At 38.7% G+C, this 14,963-nt stretch overlaps 2 protein-coding genes across 5 annotated transcripts in view; both read left to right on the top strand.

Annotated features, from left to right (window-relative positions):
- Window positions 1-6,760, top strand: part of LOC146462292 (uncharacterized) — an 11,064-nt gene extending 4,304 nt beyond the window's left edge. For 2 of the 3 annotated variants that reach the window (XM_085085852.1, XM_085085851.1), the window contains 5 exons: window positions 1-15; window positions 423-521; window positions 764-3,151; window positions 4,275-4,424; window positions 4,862-6,760. The exon at window positions 1-15 is cut by the window's left edge and continues 42 nt beyond it. In XM_085085852.1, coding sequence (XP_084941978.1) covers window positions 1-15; window positions 423-521; window positions 764-3,151; window positions 4,275-4,424; window positions 4,862-5,352 — 3,143 coding nt within the window. In that variant the 3' untranslated portion in view covers window positions 5,353-6,760. The remainder of the gene's footprint in view (window positions 16-422; window positions 522-763; window positions 3,152-4,274; window positions 4,425-4,861) is intronic. The other variant, XM_085085854.1, reaches the window with a different exon arrangement.
- A 1,185-nt stretch (window positions 6,761-7,945) lies between these two features.
- Window positions 7,946-14,540, top strand: LOC146462291 (uncharacterized). 2 transcript variants are annotated; one of them, XM_085085866.1, is made up of 7 exons: window positions 7,946-8,067; window positions 8,378-8,475; window positions 9,506-9,679; window positions 10,920-11,087; window positions 11,782-11,901; window positions 13,348-13,506; window positions 13,841-14,482. In XM_085085866.1, the coding sequence occupies exons 2-7, from the start codon at window positions 8,403-8,405 to the stop codon at window positions 14,350-14,352; spliced, it is 1,206 nt and encodes a 401-aa protein (XP_084941992.1). In that variant the 5' UTR covers window positions 7,946-8,067; window positions 8,378-8,402; the 3' UTR covers window positions 14,353-14,482. The 2 variants fall into 2 exon arrangements, with proteins under 2 accessions (XP_084941992.1, XP_084941991.1); XM_085085865.1 differs by lacking the exon at window positions 13,348-13,506 and having other exon boundaries at window positions 13,841-14,540.
- The last annotated feature ends 423 nt before the right edge of the window (window positions 14,541-14,963 follow it).

The following is a 14,963-nucleotide window of genomic DNA, read 5'->3' as shown; positions in this document are numbered from 1 at the left end:
GAACACCATTAAAAGGTCAGTGACTATAGAGCGTTTTCATTCACGTGACTACTGGCCATATTGGTTTACTGAAACAAAAGAAAGCATTTGCATAAAAATAGAGTTCAATTCCCAGAGGTTTAGTTTGGGACATCAACATGGCCGTTGTGACGTTATGTGAAAACACTCTATAAGAGAAATTTGAAGCCATAACGCAAATAAGGTTAAAAAAGTGAAAAACTTACATCGATATTTTTCCTACTTTTAACTGGAAGTTTACTTTTAAACAATGCTCTTGCTAAATTTTGTGCTCATTCACTGATCTTGCCATTTTTTAGTTTTTAATCAACCTTATGCATGGCCTTTTTAATATTTGCTCCTTTAATAAAGATAAATACTAATCCTTTATAACAATAACTTTCTCGTGTGTATGTTGCATGTAGATCTGGTGGAGCTCGAGAGTCGGATAACTCCGCATGACCTAGAATTCATGAATGCGTTTGTGAAACCAAAACTTCTAGAGGACAGCAAAGATGAGGGAAGTAAGTGTAGTTGTGGTGTAGTTTATTTGAGAGATTGCGGATGAACAAAAAGCGGATTCCACCGTATTCTCACTACTCACTTTTTTTTTTCTTTTTTTTTATTGGCGGGTACTAAAAGGAAATTAACGGAATCTTTTTTGGAAAGGCTTGAGCAAAAAAAAAAAAACAAGTGCTCAATTTTTGGCGAAGTTTAACAGGTTATACTGGTAATTGAGCCAAGAATCAATGCTTTTCTTCTCTAGTGATGCTTCAGAAAGATGGCATTGAAGATTTCAGGCCTTTGGATTTCTCCGTAGAGACAGACGAAGACGCTTCTAAATCTGATAGCCAACAATACGGGAATGGTATCGACCAGATGTCAGTTACGGATAACGGCAATAAGAATGAAGGTTATGATCTTCGAAACATGCCCGAATATAATATGGAAACCAAAGCAGACTTCAAAGGGAATCAAGAGGCTATTGACTGGATGATGAAAGACCCCAACGACTACAACGTCAAATCTTATGAAGATAGTAGTGTATTGGGAGATATGGACGATTTCAGGCAGAGCAAGGACCCTTCCCTTAAGGAAAATGATGGAAGAGAACATAATACTTATTCTTCTTTTCATCATCACAGAAACCACGGGAGCAAGAGACATCATGACAAGATTGCAGAAGACAGCATTGACCAAGGCTTTGACCCACACTCCGACACACAATCTTTATTTAACGAGAACGAGATGACCACCAGAAACAACAGACACCGTCATGAAAAAAAAACAGGGTGGGAAGATAAATACGTTAATGATCATGACGACGATGAAAGCTCTGAAAATGGAAATGCGATTGATCGTGAAATGTCGTGGGATCAAAATGAAAATGATGATCACGACGGCATAATTTATGACAAAGATACCCCAAATGACATAGACCAAAGCCCTCGAGAAACAACAATGAAAAATCTTAACAGCCGAATTAAAAACCAGGATGCTAGACTATTCAAAGAATTGGACAACTTTCAAAACAATGACAACTTTGGGAATTTCGACTCCGATGTTCTCGGTAACTTTGATGAACAAAGTGATGAACTTGAAAATATTCGAGATATATCTGAAAGTATAGAGAATCATGATGAAGAATCTAACTCCGAGGAAGAAGACAAACTTTCAAAAGAAGGAAAAACTGACGACAAACAGGATGATAATGATGATGAGAGTGAAAGCAAACATGAGAAGGAGATCTCCGACGATGACGACAAAATGTTTACGGCAAACGGGAGAAAGCTAAAGGATAATGATGACAAGGAAGATAATGACCGTGGAACTGAACAAGCGAATGAAAACTACAACGATGAGGACAAAATTTCAAATGATGTAAATGGTGACGATTACCAGAACGATAATGATCAAGGGAGTGGGGATGAAAATAGCAGTGTAAGTGATCAACTCGGGACTAAAAATGGGAAGGAAGACAAACCGAATTCCAAGAGTTATGGTAACAAGGATAGCGAAGACGGAAAAAGCAGTCCCCACGATGAGGAAGAAGATGAAACGAATGATAAAGGGGGAAAAGAAAGCACGAAAGCTAATAATATGAGCAGCGAAAAAAAGATTTCAAGCATAGAAACTAAATATGCCAACAGGGAAGATAAACTGAAGGTGATGAAGGGTAAGGAAACTGAAAACGATGATAACCATAAACCAGTACACGAAAGTGCCTACAGTTTAAACAATGCTGAGAACAGCGAAAAAAGCCAAGAGAAGAAAGTCACCAAGGAAGACAAAGGAACTCAAGATGTTTCTGTTAATGAAAAGGAAGACCTTAGCAACAGCAAGCCAAAACAAGAAACACCAATCCAGTCAAAAAGTGATAACGAAATGCACATACCCACGGACAGCATTGGGCGCGAAGTGGAAACAACGACTATTAATATAGAAAATGGAAAACATTCCGATAGTAAAGCTAAGGACTATGACAACAACAAGCTCTTACAAGAGCCAAATATTAAGTCAAAGAGTGACAATGGAAAGCACATCCCCACGGATTATCTTATAAACGATGAAAAGTTCACAAGCACTTCCTCCACTACAGACAATGGGAAGCATTCCACTAACACTGATACGAAACTCCGGCATTCAAATTCCGATACACGCCAAGCGTCTCTTTCGGTTTCCAAATACAATGAAAAAATAAGCACAGCTGACAAGCCTCTATTAACAAAAGAAAAGGTTGAAAAACACGACGACAGCAATAGAGAGCGGCTAATAGATCAAAAACGTAAAGACATCGAGATAAAAATGGAACGGATTTCTGAAACAAAACCACGACCCGCACGTATTGAGCGTAAAAAGGCACAGCATCATAAAGTTAACAAATATGATCATGATGGCAACAAAAATAGGCCAACGTCAACTGGTTTCAGAAGAAACCAGCCAAACTATGGTCCCTCGACAAGTATTTACTCGTTAGCAGACCTACAAAAGCTGCAACGCATTGTATCGTATTTGAGAGGAACGGCAACCACCAGAGCTTCTCCCACGAGAACCTCAACATTAAATCCAAACAGCTTCTCACTGAATAATCTTTACTACTATCCCATGCACCCAACACCTCAAGATCAAAATGATGCCACTCCGGCAACAAAAGGTATGAGGGTTAATAGACCCTTCTACAAAATGGCGGCAACAGATTTGAATGAGTTAAAATTGAACTGAATGAAAAACTGATACCAGCACTGGAAAGAGCACCTTTACTTTAGTAACCTTGCAAAGTTTCAGCATATTGGGTGTTATATCAGCTTAGGAAATGTAAGATGAAATTTGACAAATTTGCAGACCTTTGTGTGACTGGGGGTATACGTCATACCCTCAGTCAAACAAACGTCTGTAAATTTTTCATTTTTCAACTTACATTTTCTCAGCTGATATTACACCTGATATGCTGAAACTTTGCAGGGTTACTAAAGTAAAAGTGCTCTTTCTAGTGCTGGTATACGTTTTTAATTTTAACTTATTTGACTTTTCGGCCGCCATTTTGGAGAAGGGTCTATTGCTCCAGTTTAGATTTGCCTTGGAGACCTTTCTTTCAAGACTTACAATTCAACTCAAGAAGAACTGTTTACTCTGTTTCCTCCCTTTTGATCAAACCTCGCATAAGAGAAAACCATCTTTTTAAGAGAAATTATTTGTCTTTATCAGTTAGGTCACTTACACCCGATAAAATCATAAATGCCACCTTCACAAAATATTTCTCGCCACTCTATTATTGTTTTTTTCATAGTTTGTGTAAATATTTCTTACTGTTTCACGGATCATGATATCAGTTATTTTTTACTCCAAATCCTCGTTACGAATCTACTACATGAAAATAAAGATATTAGAAAGATTTAGAATCGCGTTTAAGGCAAACGTCACATTCGCGTTTACGTCCCCTCCCCACCCCCCCCCCCCCCCCAAAAAAAAAAGAAAAAAAGTACGCAAATGGAAATAGTAGAAAATAATTCTGGCCCTTTATGCTAACTTCATTTAGAAACGGAAACCGTAGGGTAATCGTGGTCACGTTGTTATTTTACTGCTTGACGTTTGTCGTAAACGTGATCCTCAATCTTTCTATTACCACAATTGTGTCAAATGAATTGCTAATCTTTAAGCAAAGACGATCTTGGGCTAATTGTCAGGACAATACTTCAGCTACAGTTCAGAATACTCAGCGTAAATGGAGGACGTTGTGCCTTTATGTTATTAAGCTACTGAAAATCCTTACTTTTTAGATTCCACATTTAGTGAGTGGAATGACTGGTCAACGTGCTCAGTTACGTGTGGAAAAGGAACATCTGTGAGAGCACGAGTCTGCCTCGTGTCCTCGTGCACTCAAAACGACTTGTTTCAGACAAGACGTTGTTATAGAGACATCTGCTCAGGTATATCGCGTATCTTTACACCCTAATCCTAACCAAATACTTCACCGGATAATATTACAATCAAAAGACTCTAGCTCCAGGCGTTCATCTCTTTTCCGTCTTAGACTTCGAAAAAGATAATTAAAATTGCATAATACAACCAGTCAATTGTGGTCTAAACGTTGCCAAACTTTTGGAGAATTTTGACTGTAAATTAGAAAATTTATGGCATGTTGTAATGTTACTTGCACGAATTTAATTTCAAAATTCCAAGTATGGTTTGTATATTAAAATATTTAATCAAAGAAAAGTATTTCATGTTAGCCAAACTAACAGACTTACACACTTCAAAATGGTAACAATTGAAAATAGCCACACACATTTAAAACGACAGATTTTACTGAGGTTGAACTGGCATTTGCTAATGAAAATAACAGTATGATTGTCTACCTTCTTAGACGATGTGGAAGAGGAAGCATTGGAAGAGCATAACAAGCTCAGACGTAAACACCTCTCGCAGCCTCTACTCTGGTCTTACTCTTTGGCACGAAAGGCTCAGCAAATTGCTCAACGTCTTGCAGCAAAAGACTTTCTTACTTTGGATGACCTTCAAGAGCCGCATGGAGAGAGTCTTGCTCAGATGAAATACAATAAGGAACACTTGGCTAAAAAAGCTATCGACAAATGGTACAGCGAAATAAATTCCTACAGCTTTTCGTATCCAGAGATAAACGAAAAAACACGACACTTTGCGCAAATTGTGTGGAAAGGAACAAAAGAAATGGGGTTAGCGGTGGCTAAGAGTCCCAGTGGAGATTACGCGTTTGTAGTTGCACTTTACAGTCCACCAATTGACAGCAAGGGACATTTACGGCAGAACGTTCTTCCACCAGGAGTAAAGAATGACTTGTACTCGACATTTAGAAGAAGCCCGGAACAAGCACTGTAGCCTTTTTATGTAACTGTATAAATTATTTCTGTTTAAGCAATAGAATGTTCATGTTGACCGGGTAATAGATGCTGGGCGGAAAAAAAGTTGTTCTTCAAACAAATATTAGCCTGACACGGAAAGCTTCGAGGACTCACATGATAGCTTTTCCAAGAGGTAACTGCCTATAGTCCCGAGTCAAAAACACCATTGTTTCTTTTTTTTTCTTTTTTTTTTTACCACGTAATTTTCTTCCGAGTCGAAATGAACAAGACGAATAAAAGTGAAAGATAAAATTACAATGTAAGCAATCTGTTTGTTAATGAATTTGAAGAAAACTTGAGAACTTTTTATTCTCGGACAAGTACACGGATGGACCTATCTCCTGATATCTCTCCGCGAGTAAACACTGTCATGCCAAGTGATCAGTTTAAACCATTCAGACTCGGAAATATTTTAGTAGGGAACTATAACGACTGATAGTTGATGAGGCTGCAGCCCGAATTAAGTATCTTGCATAGGACTCGAGAGTGAACTGTTTTAGTATGTCGATTAGTATTTTACGGAAATGAAACGTTTAGCTTCATGCATTAACGTTATTTGTTTTCCAGGTTTAAACCCAACACGTCGAGCGTCTTTTCGCTACTCACAAATTAAAAAAATAGTAAGTAGCGCACTCAACCAATCAGATTACGGTCGGCATTCGTAATGGTAATCCTGGATGGGTACCCTATTGTGTCATACTTGACGGGGAATATCACCTATTGGCACTTTAAAGAATCAACGAACATTGCAGCACGTACGGTAGATAAGTGTTAGCGAACTAGTTTTCTTTCTAACGACACATGCAGCATGTACGGTAGATAAGTGTTAGTCAACTAGTTTTCTTTCTAACGACAATGTGAGTCCTGGTATAATACAATGAATGCGGTGTCGCATTCGCAAGAGTCCATGCCTGTTCCTGGAATTTTAGGAAGAGTGTCACGTATCTACTTAATGAAGCAATGAAAGAAAGAACTTAAGTAAGAGACTTCAGTTAAAGAGGGTAACACGTGACAGCTTACGCCGATAACCCTGTGGCCCTCTGACTTCAAGTCCTCGTTCAGACGGAAGATGATTTTGCTGCCGAAGGTCCAAAATCCAACAAAGTGATTTAATGACCTGTTTAAGCCTGATGACAGCACAGCTTCTGTCCACTAAAGCCGATATTTCGGTTGGCTAAATCCAGAATTCAGTGGCTTGGATATTGTCATAAATGATACTGAGGACAGGCGAAAAAAAAAATGTCAGGCAGAGTATATAAAGAACATTTACTTGCCCCGTGTGGACTCCAAACCAGTTTGACACAGGTTAGGAATATGTAACGGTCGATTTTGAGAAAGATGTAATGCCTCATGTCATCACTGAGCTAGTGATAAACTCGTGCCAAGCTACGCCATTTGCTAGCGTTAACGTCTGTATGTTACACGCGTTCTGTCCCATGCGATGGTAAATAAAGCTGGTAAATGAAATGAGAAAGATAGTGTTCATCATAAAGTATGGGGGCTTCCCTGACGGTAATTGAACTCACGACCATTCTCATCCCGGTCGGAATTATATCACCTTCATATCAACTTTAGATTCAAGAACTAATAACATTCTTCCCAGTACGCGATCGAAGAATCGAACATGTCCGAACTTTAGTGGCCCAGACCTTACAGTCACTTTATTTCCGAACATCCCAATAGCTGCCAGACAGCGTATGCGTGGAAATGGCCGCTGTTTGAGTTTGGTAGACCGGAACAAACAGTAACAACTTCACCACCTGATGGGAGGGCGTCCAATGAATCCTTTGTTCAGTTCACCATGTTGTTACCGAAATGTTGGATAAAATATCTTGTTAACACCACATTGGTAATAAGCACCGCCTTGAATTTGTAAATATAGCAATGTAGCGACAAAAAAACCGTATTATTAATACCGATGATGTATGGTATTCTTATTAACGGAAGCTTACAAGATAATCATTCAAAACAGTTCCAATTTGTTAAAAATGAACTGGGATTACCAGTGAGTTTCTCCTGCTATTTTTCTCCCAATTCGTGCTGTCGCATACAAATAGCTAAAGGTTGTCACGACCGAGTACTGTTCAAGCAGTTCCACAAACGATACAACTACCTTTCAATTTGCTGTTCGTTTAAACTAACTGCACCACTATAGATAAAAGATGCCACCTGCCCTCAAGCAGGATAGGTGGAGTAGCACGTGAAACACGCTGTCTAAAATGAACACAACTGGGAGGTGCTGTAATAATGTAATGGAGAGCTTTTGGAAAACCCTTCAAACGGCGTTGCTTGGAACAAGAAACAAAAGAGTGAACTGAAGAGATTCAGTGGAAAAAATTTCCTGAAAAAAGTTTTAAAGTTGACAGCTCTAAAAGTGCTGATACAGAAAAAGAAATAAAACAAGAACTATACCCTCACAGCAACTAAGGTAAGACATTTCTGGTTGTTCAAAAAGTAAGTCATCTAATCGTTCATCTGTGAAGCACAACCTGTCATTCGCCCTTTTGCTAATAACACCAAACCAAGAGGTCACCAAAACGACCCTTTACTGGCTATCCTCTCGAGTATCTGCCATTTAACAAGCCTTCTTACCACTGTGGGAATTGAAGAGGAACCGATGATGTAATAAATTGGAGTCTAAACAGAACAGTTAGCGAAGAGCAAAATGGAGCTGTTATGAGTTTCAAAAAAGGTAACAATTTTCAACAAGTTTGCTGTTTTTCTTGCATCTCAGCCAGTTTAGTACTGTTGAGTATCCCGGTCAGAGAACTGTTAATTAAGGAACAGCGTTATTTGTATAGTTGCACCGATTGCTTTAAAATGGTGACCATGTTTGTTGACACTATAAGATACGTTTGAAGACCGGTTTCAACACTTAGTTTCAATTTGTTTGCAAACAGCCGACCATATTTCACAAAACAGTAAAGAAAATTACAATAGACAATACAATAAGCTAATCAATATCACTGTATCATTTCATAAAATGGATGTTTTCTTTTCAGGTTCCTCGGTTGAGAGGATAAGACAATGGGATTGAATCATATTGCGATTAAAACCTTTGGATTTTTACTATTTTTACCAGCCCTGCTACGAACAAATGGTGAGTTTTGGTTTGTATTTCTATAAGAGAAAATCAAATTAGGCAATAAAGTCTCCTCGCTGAAAAGATAGTGTGCAATTTGTTTGAGTTCCCTCTGAACCAACACGCCCAACAATTTAATCATTGACATAATCTTGGTCTCCAACCAAAAAGTATTTGTTGAAAACGTTACGAGCTAGGGGATTGGTGGATAGCTACGGCACTCCACCTCACTTACACTTTAGGTTTCATCTTTAATACAGCGCAATAACATGAGCTTACATGCGTCCACTCCAAACCTGCCGGCGAATGGGCACGAAGGAATCGATGAACGATTCGAAGTTATTGGAAAGTCCTCTATAAATAAGAATTCAACATTGAACAAAAAAAAAAGCACTACAGAAAATTGCGCCGTTTTCACAACGCGGCGTGAGAAATCGAGCCTACTAATCAACTCTCCAGCGGAGAAACTACTAGTTTGTGAAACTGGAACGAATGAACCTTACATACACTAAAAGCTAACTTATCATCTCCAAACCCGTGCTGAACAGGCTTTAGGCATAATACGCCAGTCACTCGTAATCTAATGGTCCTTAACGTTGACTCGCACCCCCTCTACCAGTTCAGCACTGTTTTGGTGTGGGTGTTCTCTTTATTTTTGCTGGCTGAATAGTGGGACTCAAAACTCTCCAAGTTGGAATAATTAGTAGGAATTGTTTGTGTATCACTGTTTCCAATTTGGACAATTGTGCATCGTGCGCTGGCTCATGAGTTATAATTGGATGGGATTTTAGGCTAACGATATGTTATCAGCAATAACCTTCATGCCAACTCGATGAGGTCCTGTTTCTTCATGTAGTTGTTCAGCCACACTTCACTGAAGCTCTGTCCGAAAAGGAAAAGATTGTTCTGAAATGAACAACGCAAACACACAAACAATCTCGTCGTCCCAGCCGAATTTTCTTTTTTCGCGATGGCATTATGTCGCTATTTGTTTGTTTGTTTCTTTGCTCATCTTTTTCTCTGTATAAATTTTATCAACTTTGCCCAGATCTCGGCTCAAACATCACACAATCAAGACGGTTGTCCATTGCAAACGCAACTAAGAAGAGTTCCGATGTCCTGGTTACTCCAGGAGCTGCGTTAAAACAAAAACCAACGTTTGTGAGCCAGCTGGCTGGAAAAGGGGACAGAAGGATTGAGGTTCAACGACCGGTCGTGGAAGGTACCGTTGGCCAGTGTTTTTATATACGCATGATCATCACATCATCTTAAAGGGGCAGTGTCACCTACTTTTAGTGTCACTTTGAATAACCAAAATTTTATTTGTATTGATGGAAACGCTAAAATAATGGTTCAGTTTTGTTAACAGTAACCCTACTACTGCACAGAAACTAGTACCAATCATCTTTGAATGTAGAAAGCTAGGATGGAAATGGATTGCAACTCGACAAAATTGGTCAATTTTTTCACGTCTTCCTCTTTATTCTGGAGAAATCTACATCTACATCTACATTTATTTAGTCGGTAAAATCTCTACAGATATCGCACCAACGGTACTAAATATTAAAAAGAAAGGAACAAAAAGAACTATCAACAATGCATGCAATAAATGACAATAAAAAAAAAATAGATAAAGTTGAATAATGTGAAAACCCTGAAAACTGATTATAGTGTATTCTTTCTTGGGGAAATCATTTCACATTTTCCTCCCGGTGCTCTAAGAGTAATTTCAAGTTAGAGAAGAGATTTTCTGCCAAATGTTTGTGTTGTTTGGACCAACATACAGGAAAATCTCCGTGACAGTGCCCCTTTAATCTCCACTCCTTTTAATTCTTATGAATAATTATAATTTTTAACCTTCTGTAAGCTTTGTGGAATAAACTTTTGGGAGTAGGATGCCAAAAAATCAGCTCACCGTCAAAGCACTTCTGAGTTTAAGTTACTTACATTAGAGATCAGCAGACGCGTTCCTTTCAGGTTAAAATTACCTACTACAAGGCCTTCAACAGCTTTTTCGATGAACAATTCATTTCATTTTAAAGCGTAACATAGGTAAAGAACAATTACAACGTTGGAAAACCCAAACTAAGTTCTAACTGAGAAGCTGTATTTAACCGATCACAACACGTTCACATAACGCATTGAACCAATCAGATTTCAAGAGCAAGTCGCGAAAGTCTTTGTCTAAGTTGAAAACAAAATAAACGAAAATACTTTGAAAGGTCAGAATTTTCTGAAGCATGGTTTTTACGCAAGTATAAGCGCAACACAAACGCTAGGTACCAAAACATTTTTATCCTTGCGCTCGCGTTTCCGTGTTTGTCCCTGCACCTGCGCTTGCGTCACTGGTAAAAAGCCGGCTTTCAGCAAGATAATCACGAGCAAAATCAAAGCAACTGTAAAGATCACCGAGAGCCACTCAAAACTACTGCCTTTTTAGATAATCCTTTTGTTAATTACAGATGGTGCTGATGAAACACGCGAATACGATGAGTTAGGCGATGAGGCTCCTCCTACGGATGTGTTAAGTGAAGTAACGGGCAGAGAGAGAAACAAGGAGGACATATTCGACACCGTGCGACCGTACAAATCTGAAGATAAATATGACATCCAGGACGGACGGCGACCAGGTGAGATTGGATTTCAGTTAAGAATTGGTTCATGCTTAGCGTGCGTATATCGAGTTATGGATGCACGCGGGAAGTTTGGAGAGCACGAGAAAAGCGTAAGAGTTGCTCGAGGCGTAGCCGAGAGCAACTCTAACTTCTCGAGTGCTCTCCAAACTTTCAAAGTGCATCCATAACTCGATATACGCACAGCTAAAAGCATGAACCAATTCTTTTATAACATAGTGAAAATAAAGTAAACGATTCCTGGAAAACAGGTTTTGTTCCCGATTAATTACAAAATTCTCTGTACAAAAAAAAAAGGCGAAAATGGTTTCTCATATTGGTTTAATCTTAACGTTTCATTAAGCTGCAAGATCTTATAAATACACATTTTTTATGGTGTTGTCTCTCTGTAAAAGGTTTTTAATAACACAGCGCGCGCATGCTTCCCCCATCTGACTTGCACACGTCATCGGATGGACGCACGGCAGTGCGTATGTTGAGAAATGTACCATGATGACGCCAATAGGAATTAGATTAGGATGCACGCGCGCTATGTTATAAAGCATACTGTATTGTATCTAAACAATTACCTTTTGCATTCAACAATACTTAAGAAACATCCTAAAATGGCTTCATGTATCCGGCACCAGGAATAATTTCAGTAGTGACAAAAATATATGAATAAATCGGAAACATGAACATTTTACATCAGCTCCACAGATGTTAGGGAAAGAGATGAACAAAGAAAAGAACAAAGGATTACTAGCGAGTGCCCTGTCAGCTGATGACGACAAACAAACAGGGTACAATTCTGATGACTCCATTGCAGAAGGTGAGTTACTTGCGCCTGTGCAAGGTAATGGTAGATTACTGAACACACTGATATTATTGTCATTTTAGGCGATAGTGGCTGTTTTAATAGTATTAACAAAAATGTGAGGTTTCATTAGACAGTAAATATCGCACTGTAATAGGACGGTGCCTACTATTGTTACTGCGCATACATTCTGCGCATCACGAGATACTCGGGTTTCCTATGGGTGGTGCCTACTAATACAGGAATATTTTTGCGCGGTTTAAAACTATACGGAGAAAGCAGAACTTACCAAATGCTTTTGGTATCTCCAAAAAAAATTGGGGGTAACCATGCATTTTTCAGAGATAATTAAGCTTCAATTTGGGAAAAAATCCCATACATTGCTTTATATTTTGGCGTTTTTTAGTGATGTTAATGTTTAATTATCTCTGAAAAATGCGTGGTTACCCCCAATTTTCTTTTTGGATTTCCATAGCCCTTGCTATGTATTGGTAGGCACCGTCCTTAATTGCACATATTCACATTCGGGGTTGTTTAAAATCTCGTACCAGCAGGAAGAATTTTCGGTACGAGTTGATTCCAGTAGCTCTACCAGATCAAGATTCTTATTCCGTCCAACACGAGAACTTATTTTTAAGAAGTGTCTTTTTTCTGCTTTTTATAATTAAGTATTTGTTTTTAATCCTTGCAGTGTGTATGTTGTAATTATTTTTATATCTTGATTTTAGCTTAAATTTTTTATATTTTTATTGTATCATATATATCGATTTTAGCTTAAATTTTTTGTATTTTAATTGCATCATATAATATACATCTAGTAATAGGACCTCTATGTAAACCACTCAAGAAGGGATGAGGTATTTGTAAGGTTATTACGTTCATACAATAAGAGGACTTGAATAAATGCTATGAAAAAAAAAAAGAATTGTGGAGCTCCGCTTTTGGGCTTGGCTTAATATATATATTAAACGAAATGAAATGCTGGTATGGGAACACTTCCGTAAACATGCCCTAAGTTGTATCATGTAGATTTGTTCTTGCGCTCGCTGAGCTAACCTTTAGAGGCACTTTCAAGTGTACTGATATCAGTTCTGACTATATTGTTGTGCTTCCCTCGCGAGGATGACAATGATAAAAAGCCTTGGGTGTTTATTCATACATACACTCACTCATCACACATCTTCGCAGGTGCACATCGCAGCTGCTTAAGTCGTGTACATAACTGCAACGGTCTCCCATTTATTAATTAAACGTTTGTTCCCGTTGGCACGGTTTTCTGCCGGAACCCAAATCGCCGACATGCCATGCCATTTTCACCCTACCCAAGTCCGCACTGATGGTGTTTATTCTATTAAATATTTAACGCCATTCTCAAAGGTATCTCTCAGTCATAACCATGCCCTCTAAGGAACACCTATACCTTATTTGTTTTTCCTGCATGTGCATGATATTCACCAAAAGGTGCTGCTCGCAAAACCCTCGAAATTTACATAGCCGAGGAAGACGCAGATCAACAGAAGAAAGACGAAGACAACAGAACCAATAATCAGACCGCTCCCAACAACAGCACTAACATCACCACACATGACGACAAAACAAACAGTAACATCTCTGAATCGAGTAAGTATTATAGGACGAGAAGGTGGCGAGTAAGCAGAGGGAAAGGCTAGTTTTCAATCATGTTAAATTGTACTGTTTTGTAATGGAAAGGCATTAAGTCGTGAAATGCGAGTAAAAAGTGGGGATATTTAACTTATTTTAATAAGTTAATTAACATTAACTTGTTATTTTTTAACTTATTAATAATTATTTAACTATAAACCCAATAGTAATCATTGTCTAATTTCCTCTCCCTGAACTAAAGAAAAGTTTTTATGCTAACCCTGGAGCTTGTGAAGGGCCAAAGGTCTACAAAGATCAAGTAAAACGCACTCCATTTCTTCTCAACAAACAGATGCAGTGTTTCAAGAAGCACTCTTGGCTCACAACAAATTCAGATCTCTTCATCACGTCCTTCCTCTCCAGTGGAACGCCACTCTATCCGAACAAGCTCAGAATATAGCTGAATCTGTAGCCAGTGACCCATCCACCTTCCAAGGGGAGCCAGTGGGTGAAAACATCGCTCAGATATGGCATGACCTCCCAAGAGCGCCACTCAAAGCGACTACCATATGGTACGGCGAGAAAAAGGCCTATAGCTACTCTTATCCAGTGCTGAATGACCATGTAAAGCATTTCACACAGATGGTGTGGAAAGACACGACTCAGTTAGGAATGGGAGCAGCTCCAAGCCCCAGTAGCAAGTACGTCATAGTCGTCGCACTGTACCGTCCTCTGGGAAATGACATTCATCGCATCAGGGATAATGTACAGAGGCCTGGGCCAGAACAGGATGTGTATGCAACAATAAAGGAGAAGATTTCCAGACCAAATGATGACAGGAAAGGCAAAAACAACAAAATTTGAAAGATTTTACTGTAGGCTGCAAATTGACTACAAATTCGTGAAGCAGAGAATTCCCCATTGCACCTGTTTGTAATCCAAACGACAGGGGTTTATACTTGTCCGAAAAAAAACAAACAACACACTCGAAGCTTTTTACTTTGCTAATTTGACGACTGCCAAAGTTCGAAAAGATCAAAACTCGTTTTGCGAAATAAGAAAAAATACTAAAATTAAAACAAAGTTATTGCTCGACACTTTTAATTAAACAGTCATAGTTTAGGAATTTATCCAAAAGGTAGAGGCACTTCTGAATAGTTCAATTCAATGACGTTCATTTGAAGGATCATCATCGTCTTACAACTTGTATTAAAAAAAAACGTCGTATACAGGCATAACCGATAGGACAACAGAGTAATACTGCTCGACAGCTCTCCTATCAATGGTCACACTGCGGTATTCATTCATATTTTAACTCCGCTATTACAAACGGTAAACGTAATTTGGTCCTTTATGATCTGTCGTTTTTCTGTCGCAGTGCGGCGATCAATTTAGTGTCCTAGGCATTCGCGTTTGCTTTTGTGTAGCATTAATTCGATCTGTGATCGGTTAAAAAAAAGTTCGCAACACTCTTA

The sequence above is a fragment of the Pavona decussata genome, unplaced genomic scaffold (assembly GCF_977016875.1).
Source record: "Pavona decussata unplaced genomic scaffold, jaPavDecu1.1 SCAFFOLD_190, whole genome shotgun sequence".
NCBI classification, from domain to species: Eukaryota; Metazoa; Cnidaria; class Anthozoa; order Scleractinia; family Agariciidae; genus Pavona; species Pavona decussata.
Note: the sequence above shows the minus strand (reverse complement) of the source record. Positions and strands in the feature narration are given on the sequence as shown.

Coding starts and splice junctions, on each gene's coding strand:
- LOC146462291 (XM_085085866.1), top strand. CDS start 8,403: ATGGGATTGAATCATATTGCGATTAAAACCTTTGGATTTTTACTATTT. Junction 9,680..10,919: donor TCAACGACCGGTCGTGGAAG/GTACCGTTGGCC, acceptor TGTTAATTACAG/ATGGTGCTGATGAAACACGC. Junction 13,507..13,840: donor CAGTAACATCTCTGAATCGA/GTAAGTATTATA, acceptor CTCAACAAACAG/ATGCAGTGTTTCAAGAAGCA.